The 16,613-nt window shown below is 43.1% G+C and overlaps 1 protein-coding gene across 2 annotated transcripts; it reads right to left on the bottom strand.

Moving 5' to 3' along the window:
* Positions 1–7: 7 nt before the first annotated feature.
* lnpk (lunapark, ER junction formation factor) lies at positions 8–15,345 on the bottom strand. 2 transcript variants are annotated; one of them, XM_080016805.1, is made up of 15 exons: positions 15,241–15,345; positions 13,202–13,257; positions 12,453–12,494; positions 12,242–12,292; positions 12,015–12,151; positions 11,363–11,421; positions 10,832–10,872; positions 10,221–10,304; positions 9,929–9,980; positions 8,947–9,063; positions 7,508–7,618; positions 6,600–6,705; positions 6,177–6,247; positions 5,721–5,882; positions 8–2,480 (listed from the first exon to the last, which is right to left on the bottom strand). In XM_080016805.1, the coding sequence occupies exons 2-15, from the start codon at positions 13,226–13,228 to the stop codon at positions 2,152–2,154; spliced, it is 1,389 nt and encodes a 462-aa protein (XP_079872931.1). In that variant the 5' UTR covers positions 13,229–13,257; positions 15,241–15,345; the 3' UTR covers positions 8–2,151. The 2 variants fall into 2 exon arrangements, with proteins under 2 accessions (XP_079872931.1, XP_079872932.1); XM_080016806.1 differs by having other exon boundaries at positions 7,508–7,600.
* Positions 15,346–16,613: the final 1,268 nt, after the last annotated feature.

The following is a 16,613-nucleotide window of genomic DNA, read 5'->3' as shown; positions in this document are numbered from 1 at the left end:
ATCAGTTCACACGTTGAAAGTTTATTGGGCGCACCATGGCCACACTTACAAATCCAGTACTGGCACAAATGTCGTGGCTGATAAAACTTGGCAGAGCAAAGCAGATCACACTCTGCGACACAGACCAAATAAGCATCATCGGCATTAACAGCATCATTTTGGCGACTGCTTTCGTAAAATAACTTTGAAAAAGCCATCCTATTAAAGTGAGCATACTACCCGCTACTTGCTAGATTCTGTAAATGAAATGTTGATATAAAGAAACGACTGGGCAGTGTGGAAAAAGGGACTTCAACTAGAAATTGTGTCAACAAATCTTATTTTAAGAAGGTCGAAGAGTTAAGAGTAGTGCTGTAAACACCTCACACCATATTTCATGAGCATAGTAGCCGCTATAGTTAAAGACGTAGTTCCCTTAAATACTCAGACCAACAGACTAGAACGTTTAGAGAAACCTAATAATAAATATTACTAAGATAGGCAAGGAGGTAAAACATAATGACAACTCAAATGTGAAAGTGTGAGGGCAAATAAATAAGCAAAAAAGTTCCGTTCAAGTGAAGCCAGGTGCTGGGCATAGAACAGTGCATTTGGCAATAATATTGGTAACGACAACCAAGATGGCTGATATTTCTGGCTTTAAATCTTCATTCTGCAGCCATTTGCGGCATTCCACGCAAATGCCTAAACGGCGCTAGGTTTAAATTGCCTCAGCTGCATGAACTTAAAAGTTAATATTTCTCAACGAAACCAATGCGTACCGCTAGTGAAAGCTAAGGAGTTGGCCTCTCGGTATCGGTCTCTACGAGGTATCTTCATCACGCTAATAAAAGCAATTTTAGACGTGGTGAATGAGAACAAAAATGTTGCAATGTCAACATGGACGAGTGTTAAGAAATATAAAAAGTCAACTTCTTGTGCAAGTTTATCCAAAGCATTTTACCCATATTTCCAGTGCTCTGCCACTTCATCTGCAAGACTGTAAACAGTGTGAAAGCATGGACTAAACTATGAACTAGTGGTAATTGCCAATACACATGTATAAATATTGTTCGCACTTAAGTCACTAAACTGTACTTTGGGATCCAGGGTGGTGTAAATACAACCCGTGTCGTCGTTAAGAATAACATACAATTGAAATGCATCAAAAGCATGATACATTAACGCTGCTATCAAACTGAAACATTTTATATTGAATGCAGAAAGATTTCCTTCACCCCTTTCATCGCATCGGTACCCAAGAATATCAGACACAATGAGGAGACGACTAAAACCAAACACAAATAAAAGGATCAACTTAGGGGGTCGAATTTAACATTATAAGTAAAAGTATTACGGTAAATATTGCTTTTGGAGACTGAAAAGCTGAGTACTTCAATTCACCGGGAAAGATGACCGCACTGTCTTAACCGATTTCCAACTATAAATACACTACGATAAAACTGTGCATTAAAATCACAAATCACTATGTCAGTAAAAACTAAATCTAGTGCAGCGACGGGAGCAAACGACACTACGCAGCACAATCCGTGGCGGTAGTCGCAAATTTCAATAAACTATTCAAATCAAAAAAGGTTAAATCCATCTTTAAGGCAATGACACCGGCACATTTCGACGCGACGATACCAGCGAAACAGGAAGCTTGAATAACATCTGTGGGCAAATAATCCACTTGGTTCTTCTAGTCCTTAAGCCGTGAAGGAATGGTGCCCGAAATTTCGCTTGCACATTGCGGCACATTGTGTTTGAGGTTCGCAAATCACTACGCTGATATAAAACCACGCATCCAACGGAGCAGAATTCAAAACACATCAATTGCAAGGCTCAACGCTGACGCCAATTCCTGCCTGAATGGCTGCCATGACAACATCACAGCCCTTAAGCACATTTTGGTGACAGGTTGGTTACTACGCAGCTCATAATATAGTGGATGCACGTTGATTTATATATGTATCAGAGATGGCCGTGTCTCTAGAAGGTCGACGTACCAAATTAATTTCATCGTTTACAACACTGTTGGGCACGAGGGACAGAAGTGCGTACGGCAGAAACCATTGCTAATTTTGGTATCCCGCCGTCTTCACCGCCTCAACGCCCTTCCTGTGTATCACCGCTGGCTCTACGTCAGAACCTGTTGCTCCGGCTCTCGCCTCACTGCAGCTGAGCCGCTTCTAGTCCCGGGTCTTCACCCGAGGGGACGCTGCGACGCTCCGCCCCCTCCTCCGCCTGGACACGCTGCGCCTCCGCCCCCTCCTGGACACGCTCCGCCTCCTCCTCGTCCTCCTCCTGGACACGCTCCGCCTCCGCCTCGTCCTCCTCCTGGACACGCTCCGCCTCCGCCTCCTCCTTCTGGACACACTCCGCCTCCGCCTCCTGGACACGCCCCTCCCCGTCTGGCCGCGGCATCGTCGTCTCCGATTGGCTGTGGCTGTCCGCCTTCCCCACCAGTCCTCCGCCCTCCTCCTCAGCATCTCTTTCATCTGGAGGGGGGGTGGGGGTGACCGAGATGGGCGGGTGAGGAAAGAAAAGGAGGGAGAGAGAGAGAGAGAGAGAGAGAGAGAGAGAGAGAGAGTTGACACCAGAGGAAAACTATGAACGACTCGATCGCCGTTTGGATTTGGGGAACGACGGAGAGAGGAGAAGGAAATTAGCGGCGTACTCGCCAGAGCGGTCCCGATCAGTCAGAGCAGTCAACGGGGAGCTGATTGAACAGTCATTCGATAAAAGCCTCCTCACGAGCAGACAGAGCGGAGGGACGGAGGGGACGGCGTTCAAAGCCCCAAACCAACAGCAACACCACGTCAAATGATTCGTCACATTCATAAATCATCCCATTTTTATTTATTTATTTATTTATTTATTTATTTATTTATTTATTTATTAGTAGGGGTGGGGTGGGGGGGTGGGGGTGTACCTGTTATGCACGGTGCTGCTTTTGGAGAACAGTAAAACATTAAAATAAAAACAGATCTAAAATTAAAAAAAAAAAAAACCAATGTCCTCCATGTTCTGACAACGGCAGCGGACGGAGATCGCGGACGCATATTACAAATGGAGAGCGGGAGGGGTCCCGATGCAGACCTCATCTGAGGTCTTCTACAGCCGTGTTGCTCTCCTCCCGTGAGGCGTGAAACGTGCCTCCGCAGACTGTGCCGGGACTCTACTGTGTGCGCACCAAGCAGCCACTTTCACTTTTGTCGCGTCCGAAGTATTAATAACACGCTTAGTATTTTACAAATTAAATTTTATTTTTATTTTTTGACGAACGTGGGCGCTGATACGCAAAAAATGAACTAAATTGGTTTAACTTATATATAAAAAACAAAAACAAACAAAAAAAAATGTATGCACGAACACCGCGTAACACCGGTAACCGCGGCGACCCTACTGGACACAAAGACAATCAAATTGGTGTTAGATCTTCTCATCCGAATTTGGGTGAGATAGACCAAAAGCCAATTTGCGGGAAAAAATAAATAAAAACGCATTATTTGGAGCGTCTCTTTAGAAATAACATGTAGCTCCCAGCTCTTTGGAAGTCTCCATTGCGCCGTATCTTCCAGAGGTACGATCCATACATTAGTTGCAAACCTCAAATTAAAAATGAACTATGTTATTAGACGTTAACTACTATGGGTGATTTCAGTTGACCTGAACCTTAAAAATCAAGACACATTTCAGACACACGGCACCAACAACCCCGCACTGACAGACTCATGCCGCCACTCAGGGAGCTATTGTTCCGGTTTGAAACGGAGAGCAGGTCAGGTACACAGAGTGCACAAGCTATGGGGAACACCAGCACTTCTAATGACACAGCTTCACCGGGTGAGAGATGTCACCACCACGATCGATAAGCTAAGGAATTAACCTCAGCCGTGAATTCATGTCGAGGAATTAAGAGAAAATCTCCGGGGTAGGAAATGGTCAGCGAAAAGGTCAAAAGCAGTTACAGCGTTAAACTAAATGCAGGTACAATTAGGTTTTTATCAGCTGCCAATGTCACCCAATCAGACGGTGCAGGGGATAGGTGTGTGTGTGTGTGTGTGTGTGTGTGTAGGGCGGGGGGGGGGGGGGGGGGACCTGAGTTCCGCCGAGGCCGAGTCTGAGGCTTCTTTGTGTTGTGTTGGTTCCAGTCGCCGGTGAAACTGTGGACAGAACTCCATGGAGCCAGGGCCTTGGCTGGAGTCAGAATCACACCATTAAAGCCACGCGGAACGAGCTTGTGAAAACCAAAACCCAACGCGGCTCTCGCCCCTGCTGCTCCTGGCCTTTCCGATGCCTTGCCTGCCTTGCGTCGCTCCCGTGGGCCGGACGGTGGAATTTGATCCCGAGAAATATAAAGGGACTTTTCACATACAGGGAACCTCCAGTCGGACTTGGATCACCTCTCAAACAAGTTATCGCTGGAGTTGTGTACGGTATTTAAAGCTGTGACCAGTCATGTAGTTTCATTATCTGTTTAACAACAGCTGATTGTTTGATCAATTTCTCAGCAATTAAGCTTTCATTTTGCCACTTGGACGGTATATTTAGTCACCCACCTCACCAAAACTCTGTTGATCCAGCACTACAGAGGTGACTTAAGAGAATTAAATGGTCTAAATTTGCGTCCCAATGCGCATAAATATTCCATCGCCAACCATTTGTTAAATGAAATCCCCAAATCTCTTCTCCAAAAGTACTTCTTCTCCTGCAAATATTTCACTTTCTTGAATGACTGCTAGCTACATGCGTGATGATAGGCAGACATTTAAAAAGCCAAAAATAATGGTTACCAGCTGCTTATGGGCGAGCAAAATAAAAGGAATACGTTCGTTAGACAAAACACAACTCTTTCTAAAGATTCTAAAAATCAAATGCATACATCCCATGCTCGGCCTGGTCATCTTGTCAGGAGACATTTGTGACCATTTATACAAAAAGATCTCAACATGATTTAAGTTCCGAGAAAAGGAAATGAGTTGAAGCGTACGCGCGCCGTCGAGAAACGTCTGGTGTCTGGTGTGGTGAACACGCTGGTCTTAAGGTTGTACTTTGCAAAACTCTCAGCCTCCGCCGCTAACCGTTTAGGATCAGGTTTACATAGCTGAGGACGCGACCAAACAATCAAGCACAGACAAGTCAAAAATGTTAAACAAAGCACACTGCACTCGGAAGCAACATGGCTGGTTAAGTTACATTGGTGGAGACAGGCAGTGTCAGCGTATCGGGGGGAACTATTATCTACAATTGTCATCGCCTTGTCCCCCCGTCAGTTTCTCTCCACCCACACCCACCCACTTTGGCTTCACATTTGGACAAGTGAAGGCATCTGCTTGCTGCCTGAGCGCATCAGCGCACACACACACACACACACACACACACACACACACACACACACACACACACACACACACACACACACACACACACACACACACACACACACACACACACACACACACACCTGACGGAAACCAACAAGAATATTATTAAGGAATTCAGTTTCAGCTTTATTTGCTTCAGTCACCTGTTTAGCAATATTTAGCATTTCTAGTCAGCTATGTTTGGCAAATCTGCCCTGAGACCAGAGCAAAAGATGTCCAATTCAAACTGAAATGAACAGATAAACATTCTAGAGCAACGGTCTGTCTATAATTATAAAAAAAAAAATCTTAATGGACTACGTTAGGAGTGATTAGATTAGATTAAGACTTTGTATTGCCGCGTGTCAGTACCTCCAGAGGGCGGTGCACTCTCATCCGCGTAAGGGGGCGGCGGTCCTGGGGAAGGCGAGTCCGCCCTCAGCCTCCTTTCGTAGCTGAACTGCGGAAGCCTGGGAGCCTGGGGGCGCATCTTCCGGGCCGGGTTCAAGAAGTAACAGTACGCACAACGGAACGCTGTGGGAAGGAAAGAAAAAAAAAAAAAATAGAAATGAAAAAAAAAAAGCTAGTTACAAATGGCAAAAACATCATAATTCTCGACACTAATGCTCAACTTTGCCCGAGTTTTCCCATCTAATAAGTCATAAAGAGGAAGAAAAGTTGTTTATTAGAGAGACATAAGAATACGTTCAATGCTCTGTGCGTTCACTTAACGCAAAATGACAACAAGCAATAGGACTGGAAACACCTCCAGATCATAACATTTGTGGCAATAACATCAGTGTACGTAGAGCACGTGCGAGCTCTTACCTAGATATTCAAACTCCTCCTTCAGAGCCATCCCATTATGAGAGGAACACTGCTGGCAGATGAGCGCATATCTGAATGGACAGAAACAAGGAAGCAGGAGAGTTAAAGGTTGGAAAAAATCTAAATAAACAAGGGCAATTTTCTTACAAAATTAAATGAAAAATTATTTGTAGAAACTGTAAGAAATGGTTATACCTCAACGTTTTATAATATCATTTGTTGTTTCTTTTCCCCCCACGCATTTAATGCCGAAAAAAGGAATAAAGAACGCCTCGTCTGCAGCCAAATATCTGTACTGTGTGGTGAGAGCACTAGTGGAACGTGTTGGTACATTATCCGTAGATTGAAAAGTTGACCAAACCCCCGATGGGAGGCGGAAAAAAAATAAAAAAAAATAAAAAGGCTCATTCCACTCATCCTCACCTGTTCTGCGGGCCGTCTCCCACCAGGTACTCTATGACTCTGTCCACGGTCCCTCGGTCTCGGGGCAGGATGGGCCTGGCCAGCGGGGGTCCTGGGGGGTGCATGCCTGGAACACATAGACACAACAAACAGAACATCACCGACGTATCCAGTGGAATGTACATTACGCATATTTCCATCTCATTCCTAATTTGGGGTGATTTATAGTTTTAATTCATAATATTGCCAAATCAGGCATGGGCAACGGATTTAATTGTTTTGAACACTTTTTGAGTGCTGCATCCAAATAATAGAGCGGACGTTTGTGTCCCAAATAGTGAAAGTCACCGCTTCAGAGTGTTTCCTCACACATGCATTTGAAGTGCTTTTTTTTGAGATTTCAAGGAGTGTTCCCTGGACACGCAGGCAGACAGGAAGGACTTTCACACGGCACACATCTTTCTTTGTACAGAGTCGAATGAAGGTCGTAAATAAACCAAATTGCATATACAGGAAGCAGCTCGGCCCTCCCACTTCACGGGGAAACAACATTTGGAAAAGCAGCCATATCAGGGTATCTTGCAGGTATCAGAGTGAAATTCAATACTTTCAAGAGCTTTTTAAGACACATTTTAGCAGTTTTAACAAGTTTAGGGCTGATTTTGAGACGTCAACTCTCAGGTATTAGGTTTAAAGGTAGGACTTAGAGATATATAACATTATAAATGTTGCCTCGAAATTTACTAATTTTGACAAAAAGAGATAAATGGATAAATAAAAATCTGATAAAATGTTCATGTTGAAATTAACACAAATTCAAGTTAAAGACTGTTTCATGACTTAAAACATAATATAAGTAAAAATGGATTCAAGATATTTAAAATACATTTTAAGGACACCCTGTTCATACAAGGGTCATACCAACCCACCTAAGCCTGGTATCGGGGAGCAAGGGGTTCTGGGCAGCGCCCCCTGGTGGACAGGTGTAGACATGGCCAATCTCTCAGGCGGCCCCCCCGGAGCTGAGAGAGGAACAGCACCTAGAGGAAGCAAGAGCGAGCGGAGATTGACCCTTTTTCGTGTTACTGTGATGTAACGAGATGGCTCCAATTAAAGAGGAATAAACATTTTTATAAAACGAGCTATAACTCACCGGTAATTACACCCACCCCCAAACGAGCTCCGACAGAGAGAGGAGACGGCGGAGAAAGAAAAGTGTGGAAAGAAAAAAAAAAGGAGACACTGAATGTGCAAGCGTTTGGATTGGTTGTCGTGGTGCGCGGCGACGACAACAACGAGCACCTCGTGGAAAGTCAGGGCTGCTGCGGCGCTCTTGGTCAGAAAAGAATTTCTAATCGCAGGGAATCGGCAAATCATACTGTTTTCGTATATGAATTCAAAATGCCATGTTAAAGAACCCCACTTTCATTACGTTATCATTCAAATTCCTCTATAATGAGTGTTTATTACGCAAAGTTTTGTTTTTTGTTTTTTATAAATGTGATAATCATGATAATAGCTCTTTTATGTGTACTTTTATGACTCAAAACTTGCTAAAAGCAGGACCCGGCTTTAGCCACAGCCGACTGGCTGAGGCGGCTCGGGCATTAAGTATTGGGTAGAGCACTGGGAATGGAAGACAGATAATGCAGTTAAATGAATATGGAGAGAGTGGCCACATTCTGCCTCCACAGTTTTGTGCATGTGATATTTGGAAACAAGGGGTCAAATACCACGTACTGGTATGTTTTCATTTAGTTTCCCATTTGTTTAGGTATAACTGCATGCGTCTGTTTTCGACTTATGGAAAAAGCAGTAATATCTGCTCTGTGCGTTCAGCAGTCTAAAATGTAATCACCATGATTTGACGCGGGGACACTAGTAGCGGCTACGTAGCGTCCAGCAGCCAGGAAAGAAATGCATAAGGCAGAGATGTCGCTCAAGATGGTTATTGATTTGAATTGGACGCAGACGTCATGATCAATGCAAGATTCACGGTGACAAAATGCGAAGGAACACATAGCGTAGAAAAAGAAGACGACGCTCGGTTGTAAATACAAGATTTTGCATACTATATACTTCTGAAGCTTTTTTTCTGTTTATATCTTTCCAGACTACAACACTGCCTTCTATGATATGTTTTTTTATACCAGATCTCTCAGCTCAATAGTAGTTCCTAAATAACCTGGATGCACTTTCCTTTCATATTTACACAGATTTAACCCATAGAGTTTGTGACTAACTTTACTCTAATACAAACAAACGACGCTGGTTTTTTTTTTGCCATTTTATTTTCAACATTTCCATTGTCCCTGATATTAAAAACAGTGTGTGTGTGTGTGTGTGTGTGTGTGTCTATACCCCTTACCCACAGGTGTGCCCCCTGGTCCCATCAGGGGTCTGGCTCCAGGGGAAGGGCTCATCGCCATGCCAGGGGGGATGCCCATCATCATGGGCTTCATGGCGACGCCTCTCTGTCTGAGCTCTGGAGAGGAAGGACGTGAGAGATGATCCCTCAGAACAGGGAAGAGGAATAATACAAGAGGAATAATGCGGAAGTCACAGATCACCCCTGTACTAACAGGTTCTCTTTTAGAAAGTTGCATGGGAATTTAAACACTAAAAGGAAATTCAGCCTCGTCTTATTTTACCTAGTCAGCACACACATTTTATACACTGACTGTTTCACACTTTTTGATTTTCTCTGTTTAGATTTCCTGGATTGTCTCTGTGGTGTGGGGGTGGTGTGGTTTAAGCAGCCACACCTGTCTTGGATCTAGGTAATTGGGCCCGGGATCAGTGGGGCTGTACGCCTGTTGCTTGTTAGAGTAATCAATGTGCAACACACACACACACACACACACACACACACACACACACACACACACACACACACACACACACACACACACACACACACACACACACACACACACACACACACACACACACACACACACAAGCCCTTGTCATGACTTGTTTTCCATCTGCTCCGGGCATGTTCCACCTTGCCCACTCTCTACAATAAAACTGGTACTCTTCAACACCCATCGCTTGTGTCACTGTGTCGGAGGGCCCTGGAAACGCCACTCGGATGGCGGCCGAATTGGCACAGTATTTTCGGGGTTTGGAAAAATTCAACGATATGGTGAAAAACCTTAAAATGATCTCCCGGCCCTGCTGAAAACAGTGGGAACACCTATCTTCGCCAAAGTGACTTCAGTTTGCTGCATTTTGCATTTGCTTGAAGCAATAGCACTTTCACCCTTTTCGAATGAAAAAGATAATAAATAAAACCCCCCAAAAAAAAAGAATCCAGTGGAAACACCAAATTGTGTGCGTTAATGTACCTTGTCCTGGTCTGGGAGTCATCTGAGTATGCACTGGGGTTGACTCCAACTCCTAAATAATGACAAGGAAAATGCCAAAAATTCACCAGAATATATGAACAACTTTGGGGCTGCTGTTGCAAAGACAATTACGAGAGCTCTCTCTCTCCCCCCCAACACATCTGTCATCAATGTCAATCACAATCAATGGTGTCGATCGCCAACTAGACCATTTAATGGTAAATCTGCCCAAGCCTACTACAGCTATAGTAGATAAGATATATAAGGTACAGCCACAGGAAAACATACTCACAGCTTTCTTCTTGGCCTCTGTATCGAAGCGCTCAAGGATGAGTTTGGCATTCTTGTATGTCTCCGTTTCCATCACATCCTCCAGCTGAAAACCAGTCAGGACGAGTTCACACACACACACACACACACACACACACACACACACACACACACACACACACACACACACACACACACACACACACACACACACACACACACACACACACACACACACCTTACAAATGCCCGTACTAACGTACCGATTGAATAAAGCATATTGTTTAAAATAATAATAATAGAGTTGCATACAATGTTTAGTACTAATAAAGGGGCGGACTACTTTGTGAAACACTAAACAATCTGCGTGATTTCGGCGGTTCGTCAGCCTGAAGGGAGAAAACAACGCCATGCCGCCGTAGTCGCTCTCTCTCTCTCTCTCTCTCTCTCTCTCTCTCTAATTTATAAATAATGTACTGTACTTACATTCATTATCATATCAAAGATGTTTTAGGTACAATATAAACAATATGTTTAGACAAACATTTGACTAATTGACACTAGGTATGTAACTGTTCCGACTTATTTACAAATTAGACTCACAGACAGACTTAAAAGTTTCTAGATACTTACGATCTTTCTTTTGGCAGCTTTCATATCTTCTAATTTATCGTCTGCAAATAAAAGATTTTAATGAACGAGCACAGAAGGACTCAAATTCCAAAGACGTCAATTCACTTCTTTGTTTCTGATGGTTTGATTCAATTTCTATTGCTGAAATTTAGGGTTATTAAATCTACTGGTATTGTGTGTTGTTGTGATAATGTTTAAAACATTGCAAAACTCTCAGCTGAGATGCAATACAATCGGCATTAGAAATGATGCAATTCAAAAAAATGATATCAAGCGCTAAATCAAACATAAATTAATAAATGATATTATAGGAACAAATATTAAAGAAAAGACATGCTTGATAATATGTTATTCGCAATGTTCATAATGTCTAATGGCGAACCGTTCAGTGAAAGTAATGGATCAGATCAATACTGTAAACAACATAAATAGATAGTTACAGAAAGATAAAAGGGTAGGATAAAAAGGAGATAAACAATAGACAGGCAGACAGAGGAATAAACAGTAACAGAAGAACACAGAAAGTCTTACTGTTTCTTTCTGTGCGTTTAGAGAAGAGGAACACCAGTAGTTTTCGGGTGAACCACACCCTGATGGGGAGTGGGGGCGTCGAGAGAGAGAGAGAGAGAGAGCGAGAGAGAGAAAATCCAAGACAGATCAGTAGAAACCAGTCAACCCGCAAAAGTGGAAAAAGTTGGAACCAAATTAAAGGAATTTGAAACTTAATAACTATACATCTATTAATTTCCCTCTCTGCAGGTGTATGAGTCTAATGAGTCCAAGCAGAACATATTTACTGTTTGTTACCACTCAAGAACCACTTAACTTTGGTGAGAGTGAGTGATGGGTCAAGATGGGTTAAACGTAGAGCACTACCCTTAATTATCATTATTACTTGGAATTATCTATCTGTTTTATCTGTTATCATTTCACCTCTGCATGTGGAACAACTGCATGTCAGTGCTTAGTAGAAGGGAAGATAAATGGAGAAATGTATTTTTAATTAAAAATTATTTCCCAAGTATTTCCGAGCTCAAAACGAGAGAATCTTACACAGCGCTCCTTTAAAATGTATTCAGTAACAGACGCCGTGGGTCAAAGTGGCGAAACCCAACGGACATTTATGAACCCCTGGGTGCTACGGTTGAGAAGACTCTTTGACTATTTCAGCGGAGATACTCACAGCACGGGGAAGAGGAAGAAGGGCAGGGCCATGAAGAGTCTCTGGCTCCACAGTTCGGGGAGGTAGAGGCAGTAGACGGTCAGACAGGTGATGAGGTAGAGGACCGAGGAGTAGAACAGCAGCCATCCCACCCACAGCTGAGGAGAGCAGCGCACGCTCACTTAGATAGCGCTAAGCGAGCTTTGAAGGTTAAAAGTTAGAAACGTAAACAAACTAGAGTTCTTCACCTTCAACAGACGCTGATTCTTGGCTCTGAACTCTTCCAGCTCTTTGATTTCCTAGATATAAAAACAGAAAAAGAAACTGGTCGATACAAGAAGATGCTGGATTTAGAAGATGTTGTAGTCTGGTTTGAAGGCTTGGGGTTGGGTTTTAAGGACTATGGGAGTGTCTAGTCAATTGGATATAAGTTCCATAGAATTTTGTCCTTGTGTATACCTTGTCCAAGTTTTCCAGCTGCTCAACCGTGGTGGGCTTTGTCTAGATAGAAAAGGGAATAAAGATGGATGATCAATTGACTTCCCCTGCCCTCACTGGAAGACACCTTCAGATCACGCTGCCACCGCAAAGCCAGCAGTATTCTGAAGGATGCAACTCATCCCCATCATCATCTCTTCCCCCTGTTGCAGATCTGGAAGGCGCTGCAAGGTCTCAAAGACCTGAACTTCCTGGCCCTAATCAAGCTTTTACCCCAGAGCCATCATTGAACTGAAATCCACAAAACACCATCCCCTTATCACCACCCACCCACAATCATCACAACAATCCACACCACAGGACTAACAACAGGAAAAGTATTTCCATACAATGACGAAATGTGCAATAACATCTGTAAATATCTGTATATAATGTGGAATAATATTTTCACAAGGTTCAATAGCATTTGGTACAATGTACAATATAACACCCCCGCCCCTCCCCCAACCGGTCTTAAAATAGATTTTGGTGTCATTACAGCCCGGGCGGAGAGGTTTGATATTTTAACTGCGAGAACACAGGTTTCTCATTCTAGTATCCTGCTCCAATAAAGCTCCCTTTGCAAAGGCGAACATCGGAGCTGTTTTTCAAAAAGGTTTCCAGTACAAATCTCAGCAAAAACTAAATAATCTATACAACAAACTTTCTTTCTCCCTTTCTACACACACAGAATATATCAAACATGGGTATGACTATGCATATCCTCCTACCTTCCACCGTGATAAGACAGCCCCCATGTCTCCTCTCCTTGGTTGCCGTTGGTGCACTAGGACACAAATAGTCTGGGTTACTGGAAATACTTCATTTCGAAGATTGCAGACCGTTACAAGAGCTCTGGCCAAAACCACTGACCTCACATGAAACACTTTTCTAGTGAACGGTGTGTGTGTGACAGCTACCAAGTTTACATTGTGGGTGTTGAATAACACATGCAAGCCATGCATTACATGTACTCAGCACTTACATCATTGCTGGATTTAACAAACTGGCTGCAGAAATACAGGACTCGACGGTAATTGTTGTTGTGGAAGACCCAGTTGTGTTTTGACTCATGGTTACTTATATGGCCTAAAGCAGTGATTTTCATCCGTACCAAGAACCCTCAATCAAATTCAATTGTCTCCCGGAGCCCAATCTGAGAACATTTTATGGTTAGATAAATATTTTATTACATTTATATTATATATTATATATTTATTATATTTATATATATTATATTTTATTATTTATATTTTATTGATATTAAAATCGACTCTCTATCTCTTGTTCCTACCAAGGCTGCAAGGAATCTTGGTGTCATTATTGATGACCAACTGACATTCTCGGACCATGTTGCCGCAGTCTCCCGGTCCTGCCGCTTCGCACTACTCAACATCCGAGAAGTCAGGCCTTACCTGACCCAATATGCCACTCAACTGCTGGTACAAACCTTGGTGATGTCCCGTCTCGACTACTGCAATGCCCTCTTAACAGGCTTGCCGGCCTGTGCGGTGAAGCCACTTCAGATGATACAGAATGCGGCGGCGCGACTGGTGTTCAACCAGCCAAAGAGGGCACATGTCACTCCGCTGCTCATCGAGCTCCACTGGTTACCTGTAGCCGCCCGCATCAAGTTCAAGTCTCTTATGCTGGCCTACAGAGTGATTGTTGGGAATGCTCCCGCCTACTTAAATGCTCTTGTAAGAGCACATGTTGCCCCCCGGATGCTGCGCTCGTCAAATGAGCGTCGCCTGGCTCTGCCCGCCATACAGCCACGGCAATCCAGGCTATTCTCATTTGTAGTTCCACGTTGGTGGAACGAGCTGCCAAAAATGACCAGAGCGGGGACCTCCCTCTCTGTCTTTAAGAAGCACCTGAAGACCCAGCTCTTCAGTGAGTACCTCCTGTCCTAATCTACAATTACTTAGCACCACCTTGCAGTATTTATTGTTACACCAATGTTGTTGTTACACTAATCTCTGTCGCAATGTAGCTGAATGTTATTCTCCCTTGTAAGTCGCTTTGGATAAAAGCGTCTGCCAAATGACTAAATGTAAATGTAAATGTAGATATGACTTTGTCCAAACCTACACACCCATCTTCACTGCATTTAAAGAGATAACAACGAAACTAATGTATGATCCAAGCACCAACACTCATTGTTGTACATTCTCTAAGAGTGCCAACATCTTGTAAATTAAATAAGTTTATGCAGTAATCATGGTACTGGAGCCCTCTTAAGAGACCCCCGGGTGGGACGTCCCTGGAAGCACTGCAACAAAGTACCAACATCTGAGTAGATCTCCTGGTCATAACTTCAGTGACCAAAAAAAAATCGTAGTAGACGTATTATATGATGAATGTGGACAATACACAGACTGTGTGGCTTGGTGCCAGAGAAGTTGGTTTTCAACCCTGTTTGGCATCATTGGTCTATATCAAGACGATAGCGTTTATAACCAGAGCTAGCTACCGCTCATAGTTCATAGCATCTATTCGGAGCAGATTAGATATGCGTCATTTTATTCTAGCACCGTCTCTGATAAACTCCCAGTGTGTCGAGGGTGAGGATTAATTACAAATAAATCACACATCAAGTTGATGAGCTATGCTTCTTGGTTCTTGGACTATTTCACCAGGCAGGAAAAACTTTTGTTTATATCTCCTCCCTTCAGTTGGGCCTTCGCTATGTTACGGCTCTGTACGTCGAACAGCGTTTGCAGAATAAATAAATTAAAAAAAAAAAAAAAACCGACGGTCAAATACTTACATCGGTGGGTTTTTCAGTGTTTTACTGATAGTCAGTCACGGACGAGAAGCAGGCGGAGCTCATGCGGCGGCCCCGTCCATTCAACTGAGGTGACGGCAGCTAGCCCACCTGGTAAGCAGCCAGTCAGAGCGGAAGCCGCGTTGTCGCCTTCAGAGTAAAGGCCTCGATGGTTTCCGTTCCATGATTCCGAGTGCTGCAGGGTCACAGTCGCCGAGGGTCACAGTGTAATGTCACAAAAAGCGAAATAATAATAATAATAATAATAATAATAATAATAATAATAATAATAATAATAATAATAATAATAATAATAGTATTTATAAACCACTTTTCAAAACAACAGTTCAAAAGGTGTGCAGATGTGATACAAAAAAAAAAAAAGAGGCACAACCTAAAATAATAGAAAATCAGATCAAATATAAGAAATACAATGCAATGCAACACAATACAATGCGATACAATACAATAAGCATGGCATTAAAGCCTCACCGCAAAAGCTTGCTCCCCGTGTGTCCTGAGCATAGACGGTGGAACAGCCGAGAGGACTGCACAGTGGCTCATAGGGGTGCACAGATTATAGTAAAAATGATGTGGTCATCTAAAACATGTTGGGGAATAAAACACTTTTCAAATGGTTGTTTTTTTTGGGGTTGTTTTTTTTGTCTTTGCTTAAATGGGGTACATCTTTTCATTTTTAGAAAGGTTGTATTTTTATGCAATATATACATGTATAATTATTCCATTTCAGACCAACAAATCCTGCCATATGCACCTCCTCGCCACCATACTCGTTCCTGTTTCCAGAGTATATTTGTCATGATTTGTGTTTGACATTTTGCGTCGCTACAATGGATTGTTTCTTATGAATTATGTATTTATTCAAATATTTCTAATATAGTTTTCCTTGAATGTTTTTCCATGCTGAGTAGCGTGAGAAATAGGCCTAATATCATTTTTTTGGGGGGGGGACATACGTGAGCGGGTCCTTCTCTTAATTTCTCTAGCAGGGGTCTTAAATGCCCCTGCTCTATATATACCGTAGGTCAGTGAGTGCTACCGAACCCGAGGGTGCACTGCACATCAACAATAAACCGGACTTGACAGGTCTTGTCTTCATGCAATTTTAAAGCAAATACACAACAGACTGCCCTACACATGTGACAGGTAGCGCCACATTTTTTGCCTTTTGCACTTTGACTTTTGTACTATGGGATGAAAGCAAGGCAAGAGATACCAGCAGTATCAACCAGCTTGCCAAAGTCTGGGTCTGTGCTAGGACGGGCCTCAAACGTTGACCTTAAGGACAATAAGATCTATACAACTTTGATAGCTTATCGCTTCCTCACAGACCAGCAGGTTCCATGTTGTTACAG

The sequence above is a fragment of the Zeus faber genome (assembly GCF_960531495.2).
Source record: "Zeus faber genome assembly, chromosome: 16".
NCBI classification, from domain to species: domain Eukaryota; kingdom Metazoa; phylum Chordata; class Actinopteri; order Zeiformes; family Zeidae; genus Zeus; species Zeus faber.
The sequence above is the reverse complement of the archived record's forward strand: the minus strand, read 5'-3'. Positions and strand labels throughout refer to the sequence as shown.